The following is a 27,086-nucleotide window of genomic DNA, read 5'->3' as shown; positions in this document are numbered from 1 at the left end:
TTAAAAGTTTAAAAGACTCAACTTGTTACCATATTAAAGAGACATTCTGCATGAACAGGAATGCAAACACAGTGATCTCCTTAATCAGTAATTGAAGCTGGCAGATGATAGTTGAAAATATCACACCAGATCTTAAGGACACTTTTAGAGTAGAAAGATTTCCTGTCACATTCAGCAACAGCTGTGTATGTGGAAAAAACCACCAACCCCAATTTGTGAGTATCGTGGGCTAGTGATAGCCCACCCAGCTTATCAATAGACAGGGAGAGTGCTGTGGATGGCATGTTGCTTCTCCCACCTTAGATAAAAATATGTGGTACCCACCTCATCAGAGCTACAGCTACTCAGGGATTTGCCCATGACCTAGGAATGCATGTTTGTGTCTCCTTCCATGATGCAGTAGGAATCTGCATGGAACACAGCGTTCTCTTGTCCCTTCGATGAAAACATGAGAGCTGGAGGTATCCATGGCAAGTTTGCCCGAAAAGGAACAGGGGTGTTTATATCTCTGCTAATGCTTCTATGCCTCCCTCACTGGTCCATCACCACCGGCTAATCTGAGAATCACTTTCTCCTTCATGTTTAGACTTTCAGACATTAAAAGAATCTATCACCGGTTTTCCTAAAGCCCAGACCCTGACTAGGAATTTTCTGTCTTAATATCCATCACTCATTAGTTCCAATCATAGCATCAGATCTAAAATTCATTTCACACTCCTTAAGAACACTAAGCACTAGCAAGTCAATTAGTCCTAAAGTCCTCAGGTGGGGAAAATTCTGTTGTGCTGATTTTATAGGCAGGAGCATAAATGATAACCTGGCTTTGAATTCTGTGATGAATGATGCAATGGCTAAGCTGGAAAATAGCCTTAGAAGCCCTGAATCCCCATCCCCTATCAAATGCCTATAAAGAACCCTAGATCATCCTCTGTCAAATTATTTATAGGTGACAAAAATATTTCTAATTATATCCATTCACAGCCACAGTCAGTGAATATTATGCAAAGAGATTGCCAAAAATGGTTTTGCCAAGTAGGTTCCCTGTTAGGACAGCTGAGGTGGCTGCTGTGTTTGCAAAATGGCCTCTATAAAAGTGGAGTTGAGATGCTTCAGTCCTGTCCTTCCTCAAAATCCTCAAAGGTATGTATATGTGGCAGAACATGTGGCTAGCTATACATTCCTGATGATACAATGAGTTTTTATCCAAGGGAGATGACTGATATTCCCCAAATTTTAACCGCCACCACATTCCTAAGAATGACATTGTATACTACATATTTACTAAGATTTCATGATTAAATGAAAACAAATCCTGTGTTTTCTTTCAACAGTCATTCTCTGCTTTGAGCCTGCCACCTTCTTCATCTGGTTACACAAGAGGTAAGAGGAATTTGTTTTACAGCCTAAACAAAGGGATCTCTATTTGGCTACATTTTAATGAGCTGCTATGTGATTTCCTAGTTTAGTACAGAACATATTGAACAAAAAGAGTTGATCTTTAAAAAATGACTTTTCATAAAATTTTGACTTTTCAGTAACCATTACATGTAATAGTGTGAAAAAAAAGAAGGAAAAAACCTACTCAATTTAACCAACAAGAGAGGCCACATAATAACATCAACAATGTGTGGATCAGGTTTGTTACTGTTTGCCTGGGTCAAGTCAGTCAGTTTTTATGTATTTTCAAACACAGTATGTTGCAGTGGAATTAGCACTGAACCTGGATTTAGGAGAAAAGGCTCACATCTCATTGCTGCTACTTACCACCTCTGTGACACTGAATGACCCTTTGCCTTGAAGAGCTTTAGTTTCCTCATCAGTAAAACAAGGAGGCTATATTCTACTCCTGCTCTTCTTATGATCTAAGTCAGTGGTTTACAAGAACCCTTCCACAGAAGCAAAACATTTAAGAGATTTTATCCAAATCTGCATGTTGAAAACTATAATTATTATTATGTTCAGAATATGTACAATGATGGGCATCTACTATGTATTTAACAATTATTTTTAATGAGTTTCCATTTAATACAGTAACTGTATCCACTTAGGTAAAACACATTTTGGAAATGTTGTAGAAACGTGAGCCCATTATCTTTCTGCTTGTAGATTCAAGGACCCCTTCATCCCTCATTCCTTACCCCTAACAACAAACCTGAGGCTCCCTGGATGATTGTTGCTTGGGAAAGCCTAATATAAGGAAGGATGGTGTTGCCTCTGTATTTTGTGGATAAATTGTAGTATAGTAATCTTTAGGGGGCATTATGCTGTTAATTCAAAATTGCTTTTTGCAAAAGCAAATCATAGAAACAAAAAATGATATAACAGAATAACATTTCTTCTTTGGAAACCCCTGACATTATCATTAACTGTTCTGATATTTATCCCTTGAATATATGTCTAAACTTTACTGTATTATCATGAGACTCTTATAGATGAGGTGGTTTCCAAGCTAGATACAGTATGTGGCAAATTCCATATCTAATTGTCTAAGTCAAGAGGTCATTAAATGTTGAGTTTAAAATTTTCTGAAAAGCCCATAAATACTTCAAGCTGTTATCATTACCATTTCATTGTCACTGTCAAAGACCTCTTCCACCCCCGTAGAAAGTATCTTCTTTTACTCTGGTCAGAGCTACAGGACTGAATCTATTTTATCATCATTCATCAGTGGGAAAATTCAATTCATTTTGACATGGAAGTCAACACTGGCTATCGATTCCAGAAGAGATATTTAGAATATTGATATTTTTTAATATCTGTTGACTGTTGACTTTCACATAATTTAAAAACTGATGAGACTTAATTTTTTTCTCAGGATAAAATCATTTGTTGGATTTTCAGCTTTCATCATACTTACTTTTCCCTTTGCTCACTGAATACTGCCAGTTAACAGCAGATTACTTGAGTTTATTGGATGTTTTCAACCTAGATTCATGTTCTGAAATGACATATACATTTTCTTGCATCCAGATTTAGTAATTTCTACATTCAATTTTAATCATTTGGAGTATGGAGAAAATATGTCTAAATATTTCAGGTTTTAAAGTTCTCTTAGATTGTAAATTCATTGAAAAAAATTATTTTCCATTTCCTAGTATCATCAGATTGTTAAATAAACAACAGGTTGGGAAAATGAAAGGAAAATACATCAGCAGGAAAGCAAAGATTCTGAACAGTCTATAAGCACAATAAATGTTGCTGGGTGAATATAAATCTCTCCACAGTTCTCAACTAATAAGAGCTACGGATAGAGGAAGGAATAGAGGTTTAAAATGTTACAAAACTTAAAACTAGAACACAAGTGGCTTTCAGGTCCATAGCTACCTCTCAGCATAAGAACAGTGTACACAGGAGTGACCTCTACGGGCAGAGAAGAGGAAGCAAGCCTGGCAATGAGCCTGTCCATTGAGATCACCAGGACAACCCACCCACCCAGCCCTTGGTTGTCATCTGGCTCTGTTTCTTCTTCTAGGTGCACCTGGCCTAGAGCCGCCACTAATAGCCTGCAGCCATGAGTACTGATGCGGAGATGGCCGTTTTTGGGGAGGCTGCTCCATACCTCCGAAAATCTGAAAAGGAGCGCATTGAAGCTCAGAATAAGCCTTTTGATGCCAAGTCATCAGTCTTTGTGGTAGACCCTAAGGAGTCCTATGTCAAAGCAACCGTGCAAAGCAGAGAAGGAGGGAAAGTGACAGCTAAGACTGAAGGTGGAGCTGTGAGTAAAACAAATGGGGGTCAAGGGAGGCATAACTGGTTCTTTTTCTACTCTTTAGTTGGTACGGACTGAATATTTCCTTTCTTAATAGACTGTCACAGTTAAGGAAGATCAAGTCTTCTCCATGAACCCTCCCAAATATGACAAGATCGAGGACATGGCCATGATGACTCACCTGCACGAGCCTGCTGTGCTGTATAACCTCAAAGAGCGCTATGCAGCCTGGATGATCTATGTAAGTACCCTGTGTAACAGTCCAGCAACTCCATGTACTTCTTCTGTTCTCTGGAACAAAGGAAAGGCTTCATTTTCAGGTTCTGCTATTGCAACGTTCTTTTGAGATCAATTACTTGAGTGGTGTTGTAAATTCTAATGTACTTGAACATGCACACGTGGAAAGCTATTTAATTGAATTAGTTGGAAAACAAGCATTTTTTATAACAGCAAGTGATAGAGACAAGGGACGAATGAAACCATGAGTCTTCATCAGAAGTAACATAGTTCTTAAGTCTCTAGCTCCTTGCTCTTTGAGTAGGGTTTCCAGGGTAGAATAATAAGATGAGGCTGAGAAACCTTGTCCTTTCCCACAGACCTACTCTGGCCTCTTCTGTGTCACTGTCAACCCCTACAAGTGGCTGCCAGTGTACAACCCTGAGGTGGTGGCTGCCTACAGAGGCAAAAAGCGTCAGGAGGCTCCACCCCACATCTTCTCCATCTCTGACAACGCCTATCAGTTCATGCTGACTGGTGAGTAAATCTATACTTAAGAGTTTCTCTAGGTGCTGTAAATTACTTGTAAACTGGTGCCCAAAAACATAAGGCCAGTAGTGCCATTAGAGTAAATGTGCTGCACAAATATGACAATAGCAATAATAAAGGTAGAGAAATAAATTCAGACTGAAATGAATAATGTTGTTCCAAAAATATAGAGAAATTTTCTTGTACTTCTATGCTAACGCTCAAATTCTAGCTTAAATTAACCAAATTTATTCATCAATTCTTTTCATTTTAAGTAATACATCATCTCTTCTTAAAAGTAAGCTTGGAAATTTCAGGGACAACTTATCACAAATACTGTAGGAAACTAGGGATTGGACATTAATTACATGACAGAATTTTAACTGACTGGATCATAAAACTGTTCATTCATGTGCTATCAGTTGATTACTATTATGGGTAAATGACTAAATAACACATTCCATTTTCTTCCCTATTCATGGCAGTGGGAAGATAGCACAAATTCATTAGCACATTGTTCACTCCTCATTTTTAAGACTCCTGTTTCTGAAAGGCAAATCCCCAATTTATATAGCTATTTTTATTAGCAGGGAATTTTAAAGGACAATTTTAAATGTATAATGCCAATCTAATAATCTATTAAGTACTACTCTATGTACTAAGAATCCTTATTTTTCTTGCTATCTTTGTTTTTCATAGATCGTGAGAACCAGTCAATCCTGATTACGTACGTAGATGTTATCCCTTTCTTTCTTTTGAGTTTTGATCACTGTAGTAGTAACTGCTGCCTTGCAATTTGATTTTAATTTTTATTTTTCTCCACAGTGGAGAATCTGGTGCTGGGAAGACTGTCAACACTAAGCGTGTCATCCAGTACTTTGCAACAATTGCAGTCACTGGTGAGAAGAAAAAGGAGGAAGCAACTTCTGGCAAAATGCAGGTGTGTCTCATGGCCATGTTCAGATTCCAGGCTTTACTGGAGGTCTCAGGCAAGACACTTTTGAGCACCAAATGTGAGGATTGTTCTTGCCTTTGCAGGGGACTCTGGAAGATCAAATCATCAGTGCCAACCCCTTGCTGGAAGCCTTTGGCAACGCCAAAACCGTGAGGAATGACAACTCCTCTCGCTTTGTAAGTCTCTTCTTCTACCTTTTCATGTAAGAACTGCACTGGCTGTTCTGTACAGCATTGTGAATATCTTTTCCATTTATTTCGTCCAATAGCTGAGGAAGTAGTTTTTGCCTTTTAATGAGACCTCTTTTGCATTTTCAAGGGTAAATTCATCAGAATCCACTTTGGTGCCACAGGCAAGCTGGCTTCCGCAGATATTGAAACATGTAAGTTAATAAAGATGAGTGACTAGAAATATTTTTCCACTGCAGATGTGTGTACTGGGAAATCTTACTTTTATGTTTATTGCGTGAAACTTTCAATGTTTTAGTGTTTTCACCTGTGGCTTTTTCTTCTAAATGTGGTTGATCTGACTTTCCAGATCTGCTAGAGAAGTCCCGAGTCACTTTCCAGCTGAAGGCTGAAAGAAGCTACCACATATTTTATCAGATCATGTCTAATAAAAAACCAGAGCTCATTGGTAAGAACTGTCTTGATGTACTTCTACCAAGGAAGAATAATATCCTGTCTATGATGTTTGTCTGACATGTTTTGATGGCCAAAGTAACTCTGGCTATATACTGTTCTTTTCCATGCGTTCAGAAATGCTTCTGATCACCACCAACCCATATGACTTCGCCTACGTCAGTCAAGGTGAAATTACTGTGCCCAGTATTGATGACCAAGAGGAACTGATGGCCACAGATGTAAGTAATAGGTTCAAAGCAGAGAAAAGCAAAGTCATTTTCTAGTACACAACCCTCTCCTCTATAAAGTGAGACACATTAGCAGAAAAACTGTGAATAGGCAATAATACTTTCTAGCCTTTCTTATCTTTGGGAGAAAACTACTTTGAGTATTTCAATGTCTTCCTACATGCCTGTTTAAAAGTTTTGAACATCTGTAATAAATGTTTATCTTAGACATTCCCTACCTAATTGGTTATTTTTATTTTTTCTTATCTTATTGATCATTTGGGGTCAACATTTGTATCACAATATTGTTGCTTCCTTTCTATTTCATGTCAGACCCTATTCCTAAGAATCTAGGAACTAGTAACACTATCATTACATTTTTTAACATTAGAGCCTGAAATCCTAATAGTTTTTTTGTAGTCAGAGGCAAACACAAGCTGCTCTGAATGCACATCTAGGAGTTTACAATATTGGTCGCTCATCACTATGAAGCATTATAAAACATGGGTTGTCTACTTCAAAAACAAGTCTTTGGGGACTCTGAACCTTTATATTTATTATTAGGCTTATGAAGCCCCCAAGAGAGTATCTTTTGAAACTAAAAGTTTATTCCTTCTTCAACACTTTTCTTTAAAGATTATTATTTTGGGTCTTATTTTCTTTATATTTAAACTATACTTACTTTGTTTTTTTTTTAATTTCTGGACACTCTACAATTATTCTTAACTTTAATATTGTAGCACCCAGACATAGGGTTGGTATTTGCTTACAAAGATATTTTCTCTTTCAAAAAGTTGTTAATGTCCATAAGAATCACATGGCTAAGCAGCCAAGGCAGGCTGAAAGACCTGTAGAAGCCCCTGGTCTTGGCACCAGTAGTCATGGCTTTGAGTCCTATTTGAGTGAGTGTGAACAATTGAACACGTAACATAACATCCTTACTGTCGCATGACTTAAGAAGAAAGACTGATACATGCCACTTAGTTCTGATCTGGGTCAAAGAAGCAAAGGAAATGAGTGTCTCTTGAAATTAGAAAAGTATGAATCTTAGATTATAAGACAGGGCACACTGAGGAAGAAGTGGAGACACAGACCACTGGAGGCCCCTGAGCAAGTTGGCCAAAGTGCTGGTTGGGAAATGAATGATTCCAACTCTTTTTCTTTTAATTAAATTTTATTGACAAGGTGTTGTACAAAGGGGGTACAGTTACATAATAAGGCAGTGAGTACATTTCTTGTGATATCTTACACCCTCATTTTTCTTTCCCTTCCCTAGATCACGTAGGAATATATACAATACCCAGTGTACCAAAATCATATACAGTAACCACGTAGGGTACAGCAAAGGAAATTCACCTAGAACTTTAAATGTAATGTGAACAATAGAATCCTCCCGTGTCCTTCCTTGGAGTTGTTTTTGCTTATCCTCGTCTTATATGATCATGTGTACATAGCTGTTGAGCTATTGTGATCCACTGATAGTTCTGTTCTAGACCTTTTCATGTTTAATAGTTGTTTGGTTTTAGATACATAATGAAAAGTTGCTGAACCAAACGTGGAAATACTATTTGAAAAGAAGTTTGTTGTTTTGCAGACCTGGTCTCTATTGTCTGCCCCCCACCCACATAGTCCCAGGGGCACGACAGATAGGGGAGAGTCTCGACAAATGGGACTACAAAATAAAAAGGTTCTGCACAGCTAAAGACATAGCCACTAAACTAGAAACACAGCCAACCATATGGGAAAGGATCTTCACCAGCACAGCAACTGACAAAGGGCTAATATCCGTCATCTACAGAGAACTCAAAAAACTAACCCCCTCAACTCTTTTTGACAGAGTGCTGTGGACATCCTGGGTTTCAGTGCTGATGAGAAGGTGGCTATTTACAAGCTCACTGGGGCTGTGATGCACTATGGAAACATGAAATTCAAGCAAAAGCAAAGGGAAGAGCAAGCCGAGCCAGATGGCACTGAAGGTATACTGCCTGTTAATGCCTTACATTCTTTCCATCTGACATATGTCACAAAGGCCAAAAGTCTTAAGAAGAGAAAATGACACAGATATTTTACAAAATTAAGCAATTTTGTGGGTATTTGTGTTTTCTGTCCATTCCACTTTGCACTGACTTTTAAAGCTACTATTTGATCCTTGACTGAAGTATTGTTTAATTGCAGCTAAGTAACTCAGAGATTTGTCTTTGTCATTATGAGAGTAGGGTTTCGCAAATTATCTTCATCTGTGGTCTATGTTTGCCATATTTGAAAAATCACATAGAAGATAGATACCTGTAGCTCTAATTTCTCTTTAGAAGAATGACTAAAATCAGTGTATTCTGAGGCAATGTTTCTGAAACAATATAAACAAATGACCGAAACTCCCAACATTTGCACATATTGCTCTCACAGCAAAATCTTCCTCTTAGTCATCAACAGTCACATTTTAAACTGTGTAAGCCACCATTGGTTTCACCATTCTCCCTTTCTTCGTGCAGTTGCTGACAAAGCTGCCTATCTGACAAGTTTGAACTCTGCTGATCTGCTCAAAGCCCTCTGCTACCCCAGGGTCAAGGTCGGCAATGAATATGTCACCAAAGGCCAGACTGTGCAGCAGGTAAACATGTTAAACCCCTGATTCTCCCTGATACCATGAGAAACTTCACCAAGGTAGAATCAAAAGCTAAACCATCACCACTCTCTTTGAAGGTGTACAATTCAGTAGGTGCCCTGGCCAAATCCATGTATGAGAAGATGTTCCTGTGGATGGTCACACGTATCAACCAGCAGCTGGACACCAAGCAGCCCAGGCAGTACTTCATTGGGGTCTTGGACATTGCCGGATTTGAGATCTTTGATGTAAGTAGTAAATTGACAGAAAATTGGCAATTAAAACTCACTAGCCACTTGATGGATCTGGTTAGGGCATTCAAAATTATCTTCAAAAATGTACGTACAAAAAGTACAAACTGTAATTCCTGCTGAAAGAGTCTTTGGTATGAATACAAGTAAAAGTGTATAAACTGGAAAAAAGAGAATTCTATTCTTTCCAAACTAGAACTTTCAAATGATGGTCCATGAAAGGTTAAAATGCTCACAATCTATCTTGGATCCAATGAAATAATCACACAAAGACTTTTTGATATTACTCTTGAAGAATTCTTCAAGAACATTTAACAATATTTTGCTTGACATGCATAATTTCATGCATTTACTAGGAAAACATTTAAGGAATCATTCTTAGGTTAGAATTATATCATATATCAAGAAACAAGGTGGAGGTTTATAATTTAATAAACAAAAATGCCTTAAATTCAGAAGAAAACATTACTAACTTCACTGTAAACATAAATATAAGCTACTCATGACTTATTTTCCTGTATTTATTCCTTCCTATAGTTCAACACCCTAGAACAGCTGTGCATCAACTTCACCAACGAGAAACTGCAACAGTTTTTCAACCACCACATGTTTGTGCTGGAGCAGGAGGAGTACAAGAAGGAAGGCATTGACTGGGAGTTCATTGACTTTGGGATGGACCTGGCTGCCTGCATTGAGCTCATTGAGAAGGTTCGTAGGACTTTTTAAGCCTTAAAAACAGGCAAAACATATCAGTGGCCTCCTTGTGCTTAATTACAGCCCAATTCTGGAAGAAAGTGGTAGCATGCCTATCTAGCAATAGCAAAGCCCTGAATTCAAATCCCAATACCTCCCAAGAAATGATGTTTCATGACTATGTAGATTTTGAGTGATGTCAATTACACTGTTAGTAAAGAAGAAAGAATTCGGGGCTGAGGATATGGCCTAGTGGCAAGAGTGCTTGCCTCATATACATGAGGCCCTCGGTTCAATTCCCCAGCACCACATATACAGAAAACGGCCAGAAGTGGCGCTGTGGCTCAAGTGGCAGAGTGCTAGCCTTGAGCGGGAAGAAGCCAGGGACAGTGCTCAGGCCCTGAGTCCAAGCCCCAGGACTGCCAAAAAAAAAAAAAAAAAAGAAGAAGAAGAAGAAGAAGAAGAATACTTTTGAAAGTATTTGAAAATGGTACTTTTAAGCATTTATTTAATGCACAAAATGTAAAGTTTCCTAACTAGTACAGCTAGACTATTTGATCTGAGTCTTTTCTAGAAACATATTCTCATATGTCTTTCATACATAATTACTGTTCTACATTTCAATAGTAGAGGTAACAGCAGGATCATGTCTACTTAATATATCATTCTCAATCTTCTGCCAATTACACAAATCACTGGAGTACAATTTTCTAAGGACTCACAAATATTCCTTTTTTTCTATTCTTAGCCAATGGGCATCTTCTCCATCCTAGAAGAAGAGTGCATGTTCCCCAAGGCAACAGACACCTCCTTCAAGAACAAGCTCTATGAACAGCACCTGGGCAAGTCCAACAACTTCCAGAAGCCCAAGCCTGCCAAAGGCAAGGCCGAGGCCCACTTCTCGCTGGTGCACTATGCAGGCACTGTGGACTACAACATTATTGGCTGGCTGGACAAGAACAAGGACCCCCTGAACGAGACGGTGGTGGGGCTCTACCAGAAGTCTGGATTGAAGACACTGGCTTTCCTATTTTCTGGGGGGCAAGCTGCTGAAGCAGGTAATTTTTAATAGCATTGGTATATTGTAAGGTCACAAAATAGATCTACACTATTTGCTGAAACAAGTTTAGTTATGGCAAAACGTAATATGAAAACATATCCATTGTGAGTCTAATGAAAGGAAGTATGTCCCACAACTGAAGTACACAGTCTTCTGACTATCAGAGTCAAGTCTGAAAATGGGTAACATTTAGTCCATAGTCTCATTTAATCATTGAAAATGAGAGAATAAGATAATGTGACTTGCTTAAGATCATATAACTCACTTTTACTGCTCTAATAATACTGCCTCCTTTAAGGATCTAGCTAAGTTGGAGTTATGGAAATCTTTTGCAGAGCCCCATGGGGAATTGACATTTTGTTCTCTTAAGTGCCCTAAGCCTAGATGTTAAAGTAATAATACAGAAACCCAAGTAAATAGAAATTAGGACTTCCCTGCAGGTAAAGCAAAGGCTCACTTGCCTAGGACCAAGCATGCAACTTTACATGATCACAGAGAGGCAGATGTGTACTAGTGGGCACCCCTTCAGGAAACTGTCATTCTTAACTTAGACCTGAGGAGTCCTATGCAGACCCCCATCAACTCTTCAATTACAATTTTTGTTTTTGCTTCCCTGTCTATAATGTGAGCCAATGATTACATTTTCTTATTCTACAATGAGTGAGGAAAGATATGGAAAGAAGACTATCAATGGGTACAAAGTTAAATTCAAAAGAGAATTTTAGAATCATGATGTCTATCTATGGGTACTATTTCAAAGGTTGTTACATGTGATTTTTAAATTTTTCTTATTTTTTAGAGGGTGGCGGTGGTGGAAAAAAAGGTGGCAAGAAGAAGGGTTCTTCTTTCCAGACAGTGTCAGCTCTTTTCAGGGTACAGTATAATCTAACATTATAATTTTATTTTAAAATATTAAAATTTTATAATGATTCCCTTTTAGGTATCCAAGGTAAAAATGAAAATACAATGTAACAAAAATCTGCAAAACATAAATATAGTCACACAAGGAAAGAAAATAACAAATTGAAGACATACCGTGTATCTCTTTACATTAAACCTTGTAATAATAAGTGATCCATTTCCCTGAACCCAAAGTGTAAGAAATTTGATCTTAAATTTCAAATGAAATTGAGCGTGGTGGCACATACCTGTAATCCCAACACTTGAGAGATTAAGACAGGAGAATTGCAAGTTTGAGGCCAACCTGGGCTATATAGTGAGGTGGATGCCATCCTAGGTTACAAAATGAGTCAGCATCAATTTTTTTCTCATAACATCAATCCACTTTTAAAGCATTCATAATATTCATTGATATCTATACTATAAGAACAAAGTCTCAACACATGACTTTTCTGAGTGTCAGTCTTGAGAGCAACACACTGAAATTTTGTGTAATCAGGAATTTCCTACCTACATTCCATCTATATGATTTCTCTTGGTCATCAGTGGGCTTGGGGATTTCTCTTATAGATAGCTGTTTAGAATGTGCAAAGGGGTGAAATTAGTTACAGAGCATTGAGAGGGGCTTTCATGTAGATACAATTACAGATTATTTTAAACATTTTCATGTGGCTTTATAGGAGAATTTAAATAAGCTGATGACCAACTTGAAGAGCACTCACCCCCACTTTGTGCGCTGCCTCATTCCCAATGAAACTAAAACTCCTGGTAAGACATTTGTAATGTCCCACATGAATCTCCAGCGTGACTTCTTTTTCCAGACTATTATTTAGAAAACATTCCCTTATCTTAGGTGCCATGGAGCATGAGCTCGTCCTGCACCAGCTGCGGTGTAATGGCGTGCTGGAAGGCATCCGCATCTGTAGAAAAGGATTCCCAAGCAGGATCATTTATGCAGACTTTAAGCAGAGGTTTGTGTCTCATATTTTCTCACAGTTTACTTTAAAAGATGTTTTTTTTTAAATGATACATTGATCTCCAGCACCTAACCTATCCATCTTTTCAGTGATAGCTACCAAGTGTTAATTGTTTTCAATGAAAAAGAAAACAAAAACCTACATTTATATGTTAATTTCAATTTGACAGATACAAAGTTCTCAATGCCAGTGCTATCCCAGAGGGTCAGTTCATTGACAGCAAGAAGGCTTCTGAGAAACTTCTAGGGTCTATTGACATTGACCACACCCAATACAAATTTGGTCATACCAAGGTACCACCAGACCAAACTTCTACCAGTCATAATTTCATGATGTGGGGAGTGGGGCTCTCACAAATGGAAATAACATACTTAACTTGCTCTCTGGCCAGGTTTTCTTTAAAGCTGGCCTTTTGGGAACTCTAGAGGAGATGCGAGATGATAAGCTGGCTCAACTCATCACACGCACTCAAGCCATCTGCAGAGGGTACCTGATGAGGGTGGAGTTCAAGAAGATGATGGAGCGGAGGTGAGGGACACAACAAAATTCATCCTTTTCTACACATTTATAAGGGAATTCAGTGCTGTCACTATTTTTGTTGTGATGGTCACTTCATACATTCTTCTCTATTTGTGACTCTTTTTCTTTTTCTATAGAGAATCCATTTTCTGCATCCAGTACAATGTCCGTGCCTTCATGAATGTCAAGCACTGGCCCTGGATGAAGCTGTACTTCAAGATCAAACCCCTTCTCAAGAGTGCAGAGACCGAGAAGGAGATGGCCAACATGAAGGAAGACTTTGAGAAGGCCAAAGAGGACCTGGCTAAATCAGAGGCCAAAAGGAAAGAACTGGAAGAAAAGATGGTTGCTCTGATGCAAGAGAAAAATGACCTGCAACTCCAGGTTCAATCTGTAAGTATTATATATTGCACAATTGAGCAATAACTTATTATCTAATCCCTATTTAACTGGATACAGCATTTCTTAATTTAAGATTTGGAAAATAAATGATTCCACTGGAAATTTGTTGTGATTGACTGCCATTCAAATTTACCAAGACTCAGAACTTAAGAAGCAAAGATGCAATGCCACAAATGCTGTATGTATTCATAAGTACATTCATAAACTACATGTGTTCACATGTGCGTTCATATACTGAATATGGTCATATGTGCATAGCTTGGTCACCAAAAAACAGTCATAAACATGGCCTAGACATTTTCTTCCCTTTATGGACCACTCACTTAGAATAGATTATTCTCCTGTTCCAAATTGTTTTTGTATATAAAATAGAAGTTGCACTGTTTTTTACTATGGTAGAGAAAAAGCTTTCTCATCCCCTTGAATGTGAGAAAACTATGTGCTGGAATGAGTGACTTTTTCAGAAGTAACAAGAGTTAGTAAGTTGTAAATGTTTACCAAAAAGTTAAAAAGGTTTTCTGATTTTACTTTCCACACATGGATATTTGAGAAAGTTGTTAGTCTACTTATTAGGTAAATAAAAATTTTTAACTTTTTTAAACTTCATTTATAAACATTGACAGTGTAATTGTTGACCAAACTGGTAATCATTAGACATTTCAGCCTTTTAATAAGTCTACCTTAATAACATTTTATTTTATTTATTTTATATTTAATAGTGTACATTAATTGTATATAAAGAGGTTGTGTGTTGTATTTTTATATGCACAAAGTACTTTGATCAAATTCACTCTCTATTACTCTTTCTTGCCCCCTTTGCCTCTATAAAGTTTTAACATATTTTGCTATTTTATTTTCATACACAGATATAAAGTACTTCTGTCATATTTGCTCTGCCCTCTCAGTGTCTCCTTCCAACCTTCTCTTCATGAGCTACTGCAAGTTTGCAGATAGAGCTCAGACACGTGAAAATGTTCAATTGCTCCCTTTAGGAAGCAGATGGCTTGGCTGACGCAGAGGAAAGGTGTGATCAGCTTATCAAAACCAAAATCCAGTTGGAGGCCAAAATCAAAGAGCTGACTGAAAGAGCTGAGGATGAGGAAGAGATCAATGCTGAGCTGACCGCTAAGAAGAGAAAGCTAGAGGATGAGTGTTCAGAGCTGAAGAAAGACATTGATGACCTTGAGCTGACACTGGCCAAGGTTGAGAAGGAGAAACATGCCACAGAGAACAAGGTATAAATTATGATCCATTTTAGAGTAATTACAAGCATTAACTTACTAATCAAGGTTAATCTTAAATTATGGGATATGAAAAAAAGCCAACATAATCACATCATCCCCTATTCTTTACCACCCTTACCTATTTTCCTTCACCTTTATCTCTGACTTTACTCAGCCATGTAGGTCTAGGTTAGCTTTTGTCATCAATTTTCCATGTCAGATTGATACTGTCCTATGAGATCATGGTTTTCATCAAGGTGACAGGTTGTCAGCTGGCATATAACTTTAATCTCAACACTTGGGAGGCTGAAGGAGGAGGACCATAAGTTCAAGGGTAGCCTGGGATTCAGGGAAAGCCATTCTCTCAAAAAAGAAAAAAAGATGATAGGTTTTTATTAGCATTCTTATTCTTTGTTCACACTAAAAGGTGAAAAACCTCACAGAAGAGATGGCAGGCCTAGATGAAAATATCGCCAAGCTGACCAAGGAGAAGAAGGCCCTCCAAGAGGCCCACCAGCAGACGCTGGATGACCTACAGGCAGAGGAGGACAAAGTCAACACCCTGACCAAAGCTAAAACCAAGCTAGAGCAGCAAGTGGATGATGTAAGTGTGAAAACAAAGTCTTCCCCCTAAAATGAGTTGAATAAGCAACTCTGACATGACACCATCATTGATACTCATACGACTTTTAAAGTTCTCCTTCTATTTATTGTTTCATTAAAAAGAAGCAATAATTGTATCTTGAGTATCTAGCTAGTAGCATAGGATTCGCTGTATAGGAAAGTAAAAAAAAAAAATCCATTATAATTAAGCTTGAAGGATCTCTGGAACAAGAAAAGAAGCTTCGAATGGACTTAGAAAGAGCCAAGAGGAAACTGGAAGGTGACCTAAAACTGGCCCAAGAATCCACAATGGATATAGAAAATGACAAACAGCAACTTGATGAGAAACTCAAAAAGTAAGTATGATTATAGTTCAGCTATAATCCTAATCATGCATATCATTGAAGATGAAATACAGATTAAAAAATATTGAAACAACTGATTTGTTGAATTAAAACCCCTTTGTATAGCTACTTAAAAATAATATTGGTAATAATAATAGGTCTCCAAAATATTACTTTATGAAGTGGAGAAAATTAATATTGATACCTATTTAATGAAAATGGCATGTTATTGACTTATAAAAGCCTATCCTTGGGGCTGGGAATATGGCCTAGTGGTAAAATACTCGCTTCATATACCTGAAACCCTGGGTTCAATTCCTGAGCACCACATATACAGAAAAAGCTGGAAGTGGCTCAAGTGGTAGAGCACTAGCCTTGAGCAAAATGAAGCCAGGGACAGTGTTTAGGCACTGAGTTCAAGCCCCAGACTGGCAAAAAACAAAAACAAAAACAAAGAAAGCCTATCGTCTTCCTCAACACCAGCAAGCTAAAGTTTTATTATGAATAGATAAGGCTGGGTGAAAACTGAGAGCTCATATGCTCTTTTACTAGGAAAGAGTTTGAAATGAGCAATCTGCAAAGCAAGATTGAAGATGAACAAGCCCTTGGGATGCAGCTGCAGAAAAAGATCAAGGAATTGCAGGCAAGACATTACCTTTAATTTTGCAAGATATGACAAGGGGAAAAACTGTCATGAATTCACGTTAATGCTGACTTCACTCTCAGGCCCGCATTGAGGAGCTGGAGGAGGAAATCGAGGCAGAGCGGGCCTCCAGGGCCAAAGCAGAGAAGCAGCGCTCTGACCTCTCCAGGGAACTGGAGGAGATCAGCGAGAGGCTGGAAGAGGCCGGTGGGGCCACTTCTGCCCAGATCGAGATGAACAAGAAGCGGGAGGCTGAGTTCCAGAAAATGCGAAGGGACTTGGAGGAGGCCACCCTGCAGCATGAAGCCACAGCAGCTGCTCTTCGGAAGAAGCATGCAGATAGTGTGGCGGAGCTTGGGGAACAGATTGACAACCTGCAGAGGGTCAAGCAGAAGCTGGAGAAGGAGAAGAGTGAGCTGAAGATGGAGATCGACGACCTTGCTGGAAACATGGAGACAGTCTCCAAAGCCAAGGTCTTTTTAATTTGCTAACCCCCCACACACACTTTTTTCTTTACATGCAACAATTCAAAATAGCTGAGCTTATATGTGAATATATCTACTCAAATTGTGCAAACATTACATGTAACTTAAAGTTTAATTTTTTCTAATAGACATCATAGTATTGAACTGAATTACTTATGTTTGATATCTTTTAGAAATTGCTTCAAACTTTTTTAATGAAAAATTACAATAAGTCCAGGTGTTAATGGATTATGCCTGTAAACCTAGATACTCAGGAGACTGAGATCCACAGGATCACAGCTGAAGGGCAGGCCAGGCAAAAATGATCCACACTCCTTCCCCAAGATAAAAGCAGGGTTGGAGGCATGGCTCAAGTGGTAGAGCACCAGCTGTGAGCAAGCAAAAGCCAAGCAACTGTAAAAAATTAAAATTAAGACGTAAGTAGGATATAATTGATGTTCATGTCTTCCAAAAGAAGATAATCCAATTTTGACCATCATATATTCATTCATCTAGCCAAACCTATGTTCCCCAGTACTTCCTAGACAATGTTCTGTGTCAGGCTTTGTCAGAAAAGTAAATGAAGTCTGCCTGCCACAAGTAGTTGTAGTTCTCCAAAGCCTAGCCCTCTGAACAGAAATGTGTAATGCTTTTTCCTGTTTTGTACTTCCTACCACAGGGGAACCTTGAGAAAATGTGCCGCACCCTAGAGGACCAGCTTAGTGAAGTGAAAACAAAGGAAGAGGAGCAGCAACGCTTAATCAATGAGCTGTCAGCCCAGAAGGCACGCTTGCACACAGAATCAGGTCAGTCAATAGGCCTCCCCAGCCCGTGGGGAGAGAAAAGGAAAGCCTTCACTCATGAAGACAAACCATTCCTCAGCCATTTACACCCCATCTATTATTTCTTAGTCAAGTCTTTTTTAAAAACTTCAAAATAGTTATAAAAAAATAAAAGCAATGGTTCTAAGCTGCAATTGGAGGCAAAATTTAACTTACCTAGCCTCAAGGATTTTTTCTTTTGCCTCAGTATTTAATATTTTAAAAAATGAAAAATTCAAAACTATCAAAGAAAGTTCATATGCTTTAGAAGAAGCAAGAAATAACCCTTGTCGATGGACAGATACTCCAGTTATTTCCTTCGTCATGGAATGAATGTGTTCTACTCTACCCTTCATCTAGACAGCAGAACTAAAACATTCCTGTTTTGTCTTCCAAAGGCGAGTTTTCAAGGCAGATAGATGAGAAGGATGCTTTGGTTTCTCAGCTATCCCGAGGCAAACAAGCATTTACACAACAGATTGAGGAATTAAAGAGGCAGCTGGAAGAGGAGACAAAGGTGAGCATTTTCCCATTGATACTTACAATCACCCACTCTGGGAAACATGTTACAGTTGTGAACTTCACACAGAGACTATCAATGACTGGAACATAAGCTTATTTTATACACCTTTTGATTGATCTAGGCCAAGAATGCCCTGGCCCATGCCCTACAGTCAGCCCGCCATGACTGTGACCTGCTAAGGGAGCAGTATGAAGAGGAGCAGGAAGCAAAGGCTGAGCTGCAGAGGGCCATGTCCAAGGCTAACAGTGAGGTTTCCCAGTGGAGGACCAAATACGAAACTGATGCCATCCAGCGTACAGAGGAGCTGGAGGAGGCCAAGTATGGATTTTCAGTGATGGGCACAGAAAGGGATAAAAGTAGAAATTAATGATGGAAAAATAGAAGGGAATATTTCAAACATGGAAATAGGCCAAGGATTCCAGCCTACTTCATTGAAGGGTGATAGATTCCACAATATTCTCCTTGTTACATCCCACTGTATACCTGCTGGAGAACAGGATAAGACCAAAGCCTTCCCCTCGTGATACAGGGGTACATCTTGCACTTCTTTCCACAAAAATGACCAGTGGATTATTGGTTATCAGCTTTACTTTTCAAAATTAAGTAAAATTATTTTCCTTTCATAGAAGGCAAAATGGAGGCAGAAATTATCTAGCACATAATAATGAATATAATGATAATGCTTTTCCTTAGCTAGAGTGTTGAATGTTCATAAGAAGACCAGCATCACACAACCAATACTGATGTACTTATTCAGGAATTACACATACTTTTTATAGAATAAAATTTGTGGGAATTACATACAGAAGGGAAAACATGGCAAAGGAAGTGTTCCTAAATTTTACTAATCTTAGTAGTTGTTAAAATTAAATGGAATGAGTGGGTCTGGCCAGAATTTGCAGAGACAGCCTTTTAGATGTGAGTGTAGACTGGTAAAAGACATAAATAAGATGGGCTGGTAGAGAGGCAATGACTAGAATATCAAGGGTTAACTGGGAAATATAATGATGGAACACTTTCTGAGAACATTAGGAAGTTAGTAATCATACAACCTCAGACATGCTCTCTGTGGACCACCATTTCCTCCATACAGTAAAAGGACAGTGTTAGAAATTGCTGAGGATACTATTAAATGCTACTATTCTTTGACAAAATGCCTCCTATTCATGGTTTCCATTGTTTACTCAGCTGAAATGCTTACTCATTCATATTCTCCTTCTTTTTCTCTCAAAATGGCTTCATTTTGTATTTGACAGAACCTAAGATAGATAAAAATAAGAATTCAGTAGGGAAAACAGAATTCTGGGAAAGAAAAAATAGGTACTAAGAAGCAGATTTTTTTTTTTTTTTTTTTTTTTTACTTTGGGGAAATACACTTTCCTACTCAACAGGCCATAGAGTTCATCGTGACAACTTTTGATTCTGCTCTTGGTCACTCACACTGACCAACTTTTCAGGAAGAAACTGGCCCAGCGTCTGCAGGATGCTGAGGAACATGTAGAAGCTGTGAATTCCAAATGTGCTTCCCTGGAGAAGACAAAGCAGCGGCTCCAGAATGAAGTGGAAGACCTCATGATTGATGTAGAAAGATCTAATGCTGCCTGCGCAGCTCTCGATAAGAAGCAACGGAACTTTGACAAGGTGGCCCACAGGGACTGTCTCCCTAGAGGGAAACTGATGCCATTTCTGGTATGAGAATCTAATTATTGATGTACTTCCAGGTTCTGGCAGAATGGAAACAGAAGTATGAAGAAACTCAGGCTGAACTTGAGGCCTCCCAGAAGGAGTCCCGTTCTCTCAGTACTGAGCTGTTCAAGGTGAAGAATGCCTATGAAGAATCCCTGGATCATCTCGAAACACTAAAGAGAGAAAATAAGAATTTACAGCGTAAGTGTCTGTAGTCATTCTATTTCAAAAATAGTAGGGTGAGATCTCTCCATTTTTCACTCTAAATTGAACTTCACTATTTTATTATTAAACAACAGAGGAGATTTCTGACTTAACTGAGCAAATTGCGGAGGGTGGAAAGCATATTCATGAACTGGAGAAAATAAAGAAACAAATTGATCAAGAAAAGAGTGAGCTACAGGCTGCTCTAGAGGAAGCAGAGGTATGTATTTCATTTGCTTGCTTATACATAACAGATAAATTGGAGAGAAAAAAAAAGAATAGCAGCTGAGGTCTACCATGTTGCAAGTCTGTGGAATAATGCATATAATCAATGAAAAATGCTGCATTACAACTCTGAATAGAGAACAAATATATTAAACTAAAATATAAGGATGTCTGTGGATTTTATAAGTGACTTCTTGGAGAAATTATTCTAATATAAATAAAATGATTCTAATGTGATAAAATATTTTTAGGTAACATAAATTTTCTCCTTATTAAGGCATCTCTTGAGCATGAAGAAGGCAAAATTCTTCGCATCCAACTTGAGTTAAATCAGGTAAAATCTGAGATCGACCGGAAAATTGCTGAAAAAGATGAGGAAATTGACCAGCTAAAGAGAAACCATCTCAGAGTGGTAGAGTCCATGCAGAGCACGCTGGATGCTGAGATCAGGAGCAGGAATGATGCCCTGAGGATCAAGAAGAAGATGGAGGGAGACCTCAATGAAATGGAAATCCAGCTGAACCATGCCAACCGCCAGGCTGCAGAGGCAATAAGGAATCTCAGAAACACACAAGGAATGTTAAAGGTAACTAGCATAAAAATTATTTAGTGAGATACAGAGTGCCATTATAGAACTTAAAAGTTAATATTGTGAGAAAGCAACAGGTTATGAATTAACCAAGTAATGTGGTAGTTAATATTTTTATGTTCATAGTTACAAACGAGGCTTATTTTGTCTGAAAAGACAATGGAAGAAGTTATTATGTTATCTGCACAGTAGGTAAGGTGGTAAGTGGTAGAGAGACAGAACATTAAAAGAGTTTAGGCATATGTTACTGCATTTATGTAGGTTTATCTTTTCAAATATTTAAAATAGCATCATTGGATTGGATGATTTCCAAGGGTCCTTTCTTGATCTAAAATTTTATAGATTTAGCTGTGACTTTTTTGGGATTCATGATCTAAAATAATAAAACATTATGTTCTTTTGAAGGGAAATGCTATATTAGGCCTTCAAGAATTGGTCATTAAAAATATTAATATCCTATCTGATCATACTGAGTTATTAACATAAACTCATGTACATGATCATAGATTTGGATCTACTATCATTAGAACATGAATATGAGCCTTTTTATTCCTCTGCATAGGACACCCAGCTCCATCTGGATGATGCCATCAGAGGCCAAGATGACCTTAAAGAACAATTGGCAATGGTTGAACGCAGAGCTAACCTGATGCAGGCTGAGATTGAAGAGCTCAGAGCATCACTGGAACAGACAGAGAGGAGCAGGAGAGTAGCCGAACAAGAGCTTCTGGATGCCAGTGAGCGTGTGCAACTCCTGCACACTCAGGTGACGTTCATGGCAATGGCTTAGTGAATTTACTTTCTGAAACTGGAGGTTATTTGGGAGGATATGCTTGTTCATGGAGTAATGTTGACAGGGATCCCTTCTTGGAGTTGTGGCAAATGTACAGAGTGAGACTTAGCTGGTTTACAAGCATATAGGCTGGCATAAACATGGGCACAAATAATCAAGTTTCAAACTTATATAGTGAACTACAGAAAACCACCTGGAATCCTCTATTCTGCAACTGTAACCTTCAAAGAGAAAAAGTAGAAAATAATAAGCCACCGGGTAATATTTATGCATCACATGCATGTAAGGCTAACTTTATAAGATATTAAAGAAGCTCTTGATTTTTTATTCATTGAAGCTATCACAAGTGCTAGTTAGCATGTTTTGTTTACAGTTGATTTGTTAAATAACTAGTGGTGTGTCTTTGCAATAGCTGATAAACAGTAAGTGTAGTTAATCCCAGCCCAAGGCAGAAAGATCAAGAGTTCAAAGCAGGGGCTGGGGATATGGCCTAGTGGCAAAAGTGCTTGCCTCGTATACATGAGGCCCTGGGCTCAATTCCCCAGCACCACATATACAGAAAATGGCCAGAAGTGGCGCTGTGGCTCAAGTGGCAGAGTGCTAGCCTTGAGCAAAGAGAAGCCAGGGACAGTGCTCAGGCCCTGAGTCCAAGCCCCAGGACTGGCAAAAAAAAAAAAAAAAAAAAAAAAGAGTTCAAAGAAAGTCTGAACTACTTACTGAGCTCAAGACCATCCTAACATACAAAAGGAGAATCTGTTTTATTTTTTTAAGAAGCATTCATTATCTTTTAGTTAGAAATATACAGCAAACATCCGTAAGGATAAAAAGATGTTACAAATGGCTATATCTGGCTAATGAGAGTACAATACTTTTTATCTCTAATGTTAGTTTGCACATCCCATTTCATAATAAACATTATTGTGTAGTTTGACACATACCAGCCATTTTAAAAAGTTAAAATCACATACCAAAAATAACTTTTAAATCAATGAATATATAACACATTTCTTACTAATTATGACTATCTAGAATTGATTAAATATATTAACTATTGTCAACTTTAACACATGGATTACAGGATTGTTTTTTGTACAATTTAAGATACAGATCCAATTAGTAGGAATGAATTATCAAAATTAATAATTCATTTTTGTCCACTGTTTGGTACACTACACAGTATAGCACTTTAAGTATGGGAGATTTTGCTTTATGTTTATAAATATCCACTGATAACAACTGAATATGTTTCCCATTAGAAATTAAATTTCACCTAGAATGATTTATGATTTATTTAAAGTTTTACAAAGATATGAGTAGAAAAAGGGATAAACTTAGAATTAAGTTCTGATTTGTTTTTTGTTCTTAACATTTTGTTTTATTTGTTTTGTTTTTGTTGCCAGTCCTAGGGCATAGACTCAGGGCCTGAGCACTGTCCCTGGCTTCTTTTTGCTCAAGGCTAGCAGTCTACCACTTGAGCCACAGCGCCACTTCTGGCTTTTATCTGTATATGTGGTGCTGAGGAAGCGAACCCAGAGCTTCATGTACAAGAGGCAAGCACTCTACCACTAGGCCATATTCCCAGCCCAAACTCTCTCTTTTTTTTCCTTCCAGTCCTGGGGTTTGAACTCAGGGCTTGATCACTGTCCCTGAGCCTCTTTTGCTCAAGGCTAGCACTCTACCACTTGAGCCACAGGGCCACTTTGGGCTTTTCTGTTTTTGTGGTACTAAGGAATTGAACCCAGGGCTTCATGCATGCTAGGCAAGCACTCTACCACTGAGCCACCTCCCCAGGCTTTTATTCTTAACATTTTGTATCATCAGCAATTTAAGCCTGTTATTCAGACAACAATGTAAATGATTATATTTGTAATTTTTCTCTATTTTTAAAATTTCCAACAGAACACCAGCCTGATCAACACCAAGAAGAAGCTGGAGACTGACATCTCCCAAATCCAGGGAGAGATGGAGGACATTGTGCAGGAAGCCCGCAATGCAGAGGAGAAGGCCAAGAAGGCCATCACCGATGTGAGCAGAGGGCAACGGGGTGGTGGGCAAACCTGAATCCTGCTGTGCTCTTGGCTCTTAACTTTGTCTGTCTTACTGCTCACTAGGCCGCCATGATGGCTGAGGAGCTGAAGAAGGAGCAGGACACCAGCGCCCACCTAGAACGGATGAAGAAGAACATGGAGCAGACAGTGAAGGACCTGCAGCATCGTCTGGATGAGGCTGAGCAGCTGGCACTGAAAGGTGGCAAGAAGCAGATCCAAAAACTGGAGGCCAGAGTGAGTGTCCACATATCCATTCAATTTCCAGCCTGTTTGTGTGACAAGTTATGACTGACCTATTAAACACTCTTGTTCTCTCCTAGGTGAGGGAGCTTGAAAATGAGGTTGAAAATGAACAGAAACGCAATATTGAGGCTGTCAAGGGCCTTCGAAAACATGAAAGGAGAGTGAAGGAACTCACTTACCAGGTGACTGGCATTTTTATATTTGCTAGACCTAACACTTTTAGAAAATAAAAACAGTAAGGTGTTTTCTAATAATGGCACTACCTGTTTGCTGCCTTTTTCAGACTGAGGAAGACCGCAAGAATGTTCTCAGGCTGCAGGATTTGGTGGACAAATTACAAACCAAAGTCAAAGCTTACAAGAGACAAGCTGAAGAGGCGGTAAGTATCTCCACAGTAACACATCGGGCTTTTGTGGGACCTTGAAATTTCTTTAATGTAAGGGGTCTTCTTTAAGCCACTGATCACAAAATTGATAATAAAACAGCAGGAAGGAAAGAGTATTATTAGCAATAAGAAAAATTGTTCACAAATTACTAGACAAGAGATTCTACTTCATTTCTTCTAAGGCCTCTGAAAGCAATTTTCCAGACATGTTTACAGACAAATGCTTTTTGACACAAAAGTCTTCCTACTCTACAGTCCCAGAACTCATAGACACATATGCAAATGAGGTCTGATTTAGTCTAAACCACATTTAACTTCATGATAAATCCATTTCTAGACCTCCCCCTCCATTTACCTTTCTTATCCTGTTTTTTTTTTCTCATCCTGCTAATTCTGAAACTTTTCTTAAAGCTCTTTGCGCCCATACCATCACTGTGCCTATTTTTAAAGTTCAGTTAACAGGAAAAAAATATCAAATCCATGCTCCTTCCTTTCCATATTGCTACAGGAGCCACTTTATTCTGCCAGGAGTCAAAGAAATAGAAAAGGGTCGGGAGGTAGGAGAGTACTGTAAGCACATTCATTCATAGAGGAGAGTTTGTGGGTTGCTCTGCTTACAAATAAGTATGTTACCAAGTAACAGAACCTTTTGCTTTCTCAATGAGTCAAATCCTGTAGCTTCTTTCACAACGAAACAATTAGAGGGGCTGGGAATATGGCCTAGTGGCAAGAGTGCTTGCCTCGTATACATGAGGCCCTGGGTTCGATTCCTCAGCACCACAAATACAGAAAATGGCCAGAAGTGGCGCTGTGGCTCAAGTGGCAGAGTGCTAGCCTTAAGCAAAAAAGAAGCCAGGGACAGTGCTCAGGCCCTGAGTTCACAGCCTAGGACTGGCAAAAAAAAAAAAAAAAAAAAAGAAACAGAATTTGAACACATCAAGTTTTCTTTTTCTCTAAAATGCAATTCTGTTCTCAGGAGGAACAATCTAATGTTAACCTCGCCAAGTTCCGCAAGATTCAGCATGAGCTGGAGGAAGCCGAGGAGCGGGCTGACATTGCAGAATCCCAGGTCAACAAACTACGGGTGAAAAGCCGAGAAGTTCACACCAAAGTCATAAGTGAAGAATAATTCATTCTACTGGCAAGAGTGACCAAAGAAATGCACAAAATGTGAAGTTCCTTTGTCACTGTCCTCTGTATCAAGGAAATAAAATCTGCAGAGAATATTGTAATTTAAAATACATGTCTCCTGATTATAAGCTCTATAATGCTATTAGAACTAATTCATTTATACACTATTCAGTGAGCTCCTACTGTGCTCAGAGATTATGAGAAAATAAATGTGGACAGCGAACCAACTTTAATAGAAGGTCAAGTAAAGTGCTCAGAGGGGAATGCATTTTTTTTTTTTTTTGGCCAGTCCTGGGGCCTGAACTCAAGGCCTGAGCATAGTCTCTGGCTACTTTTTGCTTAAGGGTACACTCTACCACTTGAGCCACAGTGTCACTTCTGGCTTTTTCTATATGTGTGGTGCTGAGGAATTGAACCCAGTGCTTCATGTATATGAGGCAAGCACTCTATCACTGGGCCATATTCCCAGCCCCTTCAACCCAATTTTTGAATACTAAAAAATGTGTCTGGTACAAAACCTGGCACCAAGAAAATGATAGTCATCTTGACTTCAATGCAGTTAGAGAGACAGTGGTTCAAATAGATAGGGTACAGCATACATACATACAGCCTACATATTTTCATAGAAATGCAATAATAACCTCTGACAAGATAAAGTGAGCTGCTAAGAAGTTGTAAAGGACTGCGTAGAATACAGTTTTCAGGGGACTGAGAAAAGAAGATGGTCATTCTAAAAATAGAAACAGTATGAGACTTCACAGTAGTTTAAGCACAGGCTTTTTGAGCAATGGGGTAGCAGATGAGAACAGATAAACAAATCAAGGACTGTGAAGAGCATGACCCGATGCATAGTCCGAAGGATCTGATAAACTTTTGTGAGGAGTTAAGTCAACTTTGGCTGTGGTATGAAGGAAGGAATGAGTAGGGTGGGAATTTCTGGCTAGAGACTGAAATAGATGACTGTTTAGAAGACACATTCCAAATTGGAGGCATTAGAGATAAACTGAACAAGAGGATAAAGAGCATACGATTCTTATACTGCTATAAAGAAAGAGCCAAGAAACCACTGAAGAAATTAGTTTCATAGCATTCAAACTTCCCTTTTCAGTTTGGAAGAAATCTTCCTCCTTAGAACTTTTCCCCTTTGAAGAAAAATGAACAGAATATTTTAGGCAAATCATCATCTTGACCTTCTACTCCTGAATGCAATTCTGCATGACTTTTCTCAGTACCTTACAGATTTCAAAAAGGAACCAGAAAGGGAATTTTTCTTTCTTTCTTTCTTTCTTTCTTTCTTCCTTTCTTCCTTTCTTTCTTTCTTTTTTTTTTGCCAGTTTTGGGGCTTGAACTCAGGGCCTGAACACTGTCCCGGGCTTCTTTTTGCTCAAGGCTAGCACTCTGCCACTTGAGACACAGCGCCACTTCTGGCTTTTTTTTTTTTTATGTGGTGCTGAGGAATTGAACCCAGGGTTTCATGTATGCGAGGCAAGCACTCT

At 38.6% G+C, this 27,086-nt stretch overlaps 1 protein-coding gene across 1 annotated transcript; it reads left to right on the top strand.

Annotated features, from left to right (window-relative positions):
* Positions 1-933: 933 nt before the first annotated feature.
* On the top strand, positions 934-25,698 carry LOC125366190 (myosin-4). Its single transcript, XM_048366689.1, has 40 exons — positions 934-1,140; positions 1,332-1,380; positions 3,473-3,715; positions 3,807-3,950; positions 4,306-4,462; positions 5,153-5,180; positions 5,279-5,393; positions 5,492-5,584; positions 5,727-5,790; positions 5,946-6,044; positions 6,167-6,270; positions 8,096-8,234; positions 8,751-8,869; positions 8,962-9,111; positions 9,652-9,822; positions 10,556-10,865; positions 11,667-11,740; positions 12,448-12,535; positions 12,621-12,738; positions 12,914-13,037; positions 13,136-13,272; positions 13,401-13,656; positions 14,658-14,900; positions 15,316-15,492; positions 15,702-15,847; positions 16,388-16,478; positions 16,562-16,951; positions 17,622-17,748; positions 18,162-18,280; positions 18,408-18,604; positions 19,744-19,927; positions 20,008-20,173; positions 20,272-20,396; positions 20,679-20,987; positions 21,553-21,756; positions 23,683-23,808; positions 23,895-24,065; positions 24,152-24,256; positions 24,358-24,453; positions 25,436-25,698. Exons 3-40 carry the CDS (start codon positions 3,512-3,514, stop codon positions 25,586-25,588), a joined length of 5,823 nt encoding a protein of 1,940 aa, XP_048222646.1. The 5' UTR covers positions 934-1,140; positions 1,332-1,380; positions 3,473-3,511; the 3' UTR covers positions 25,589-25,698.
* Positions 25,699-27,086: the final 1,388 nt, after the last annotated feature.

Source organism: Perognathus longimembris, chromosome 17 (genome assembly GCF_023159225.1).
Source record: "Perognathus longimembris pacificus isolate PPM17 chromosome 17, ASM2315922v1, whole genome shotgun sequence".
Lineage (NCBI taxonomy): Eukaryota > Metazoa > Chordata > Mammalia > Rodentia > Heteromyidae > Perognathus > Perognathus longimembris.
Note: the sequence above shows the minus strand (reverse complement) of the source record. Positions and strands in the feature narration are given on the sequence as shown.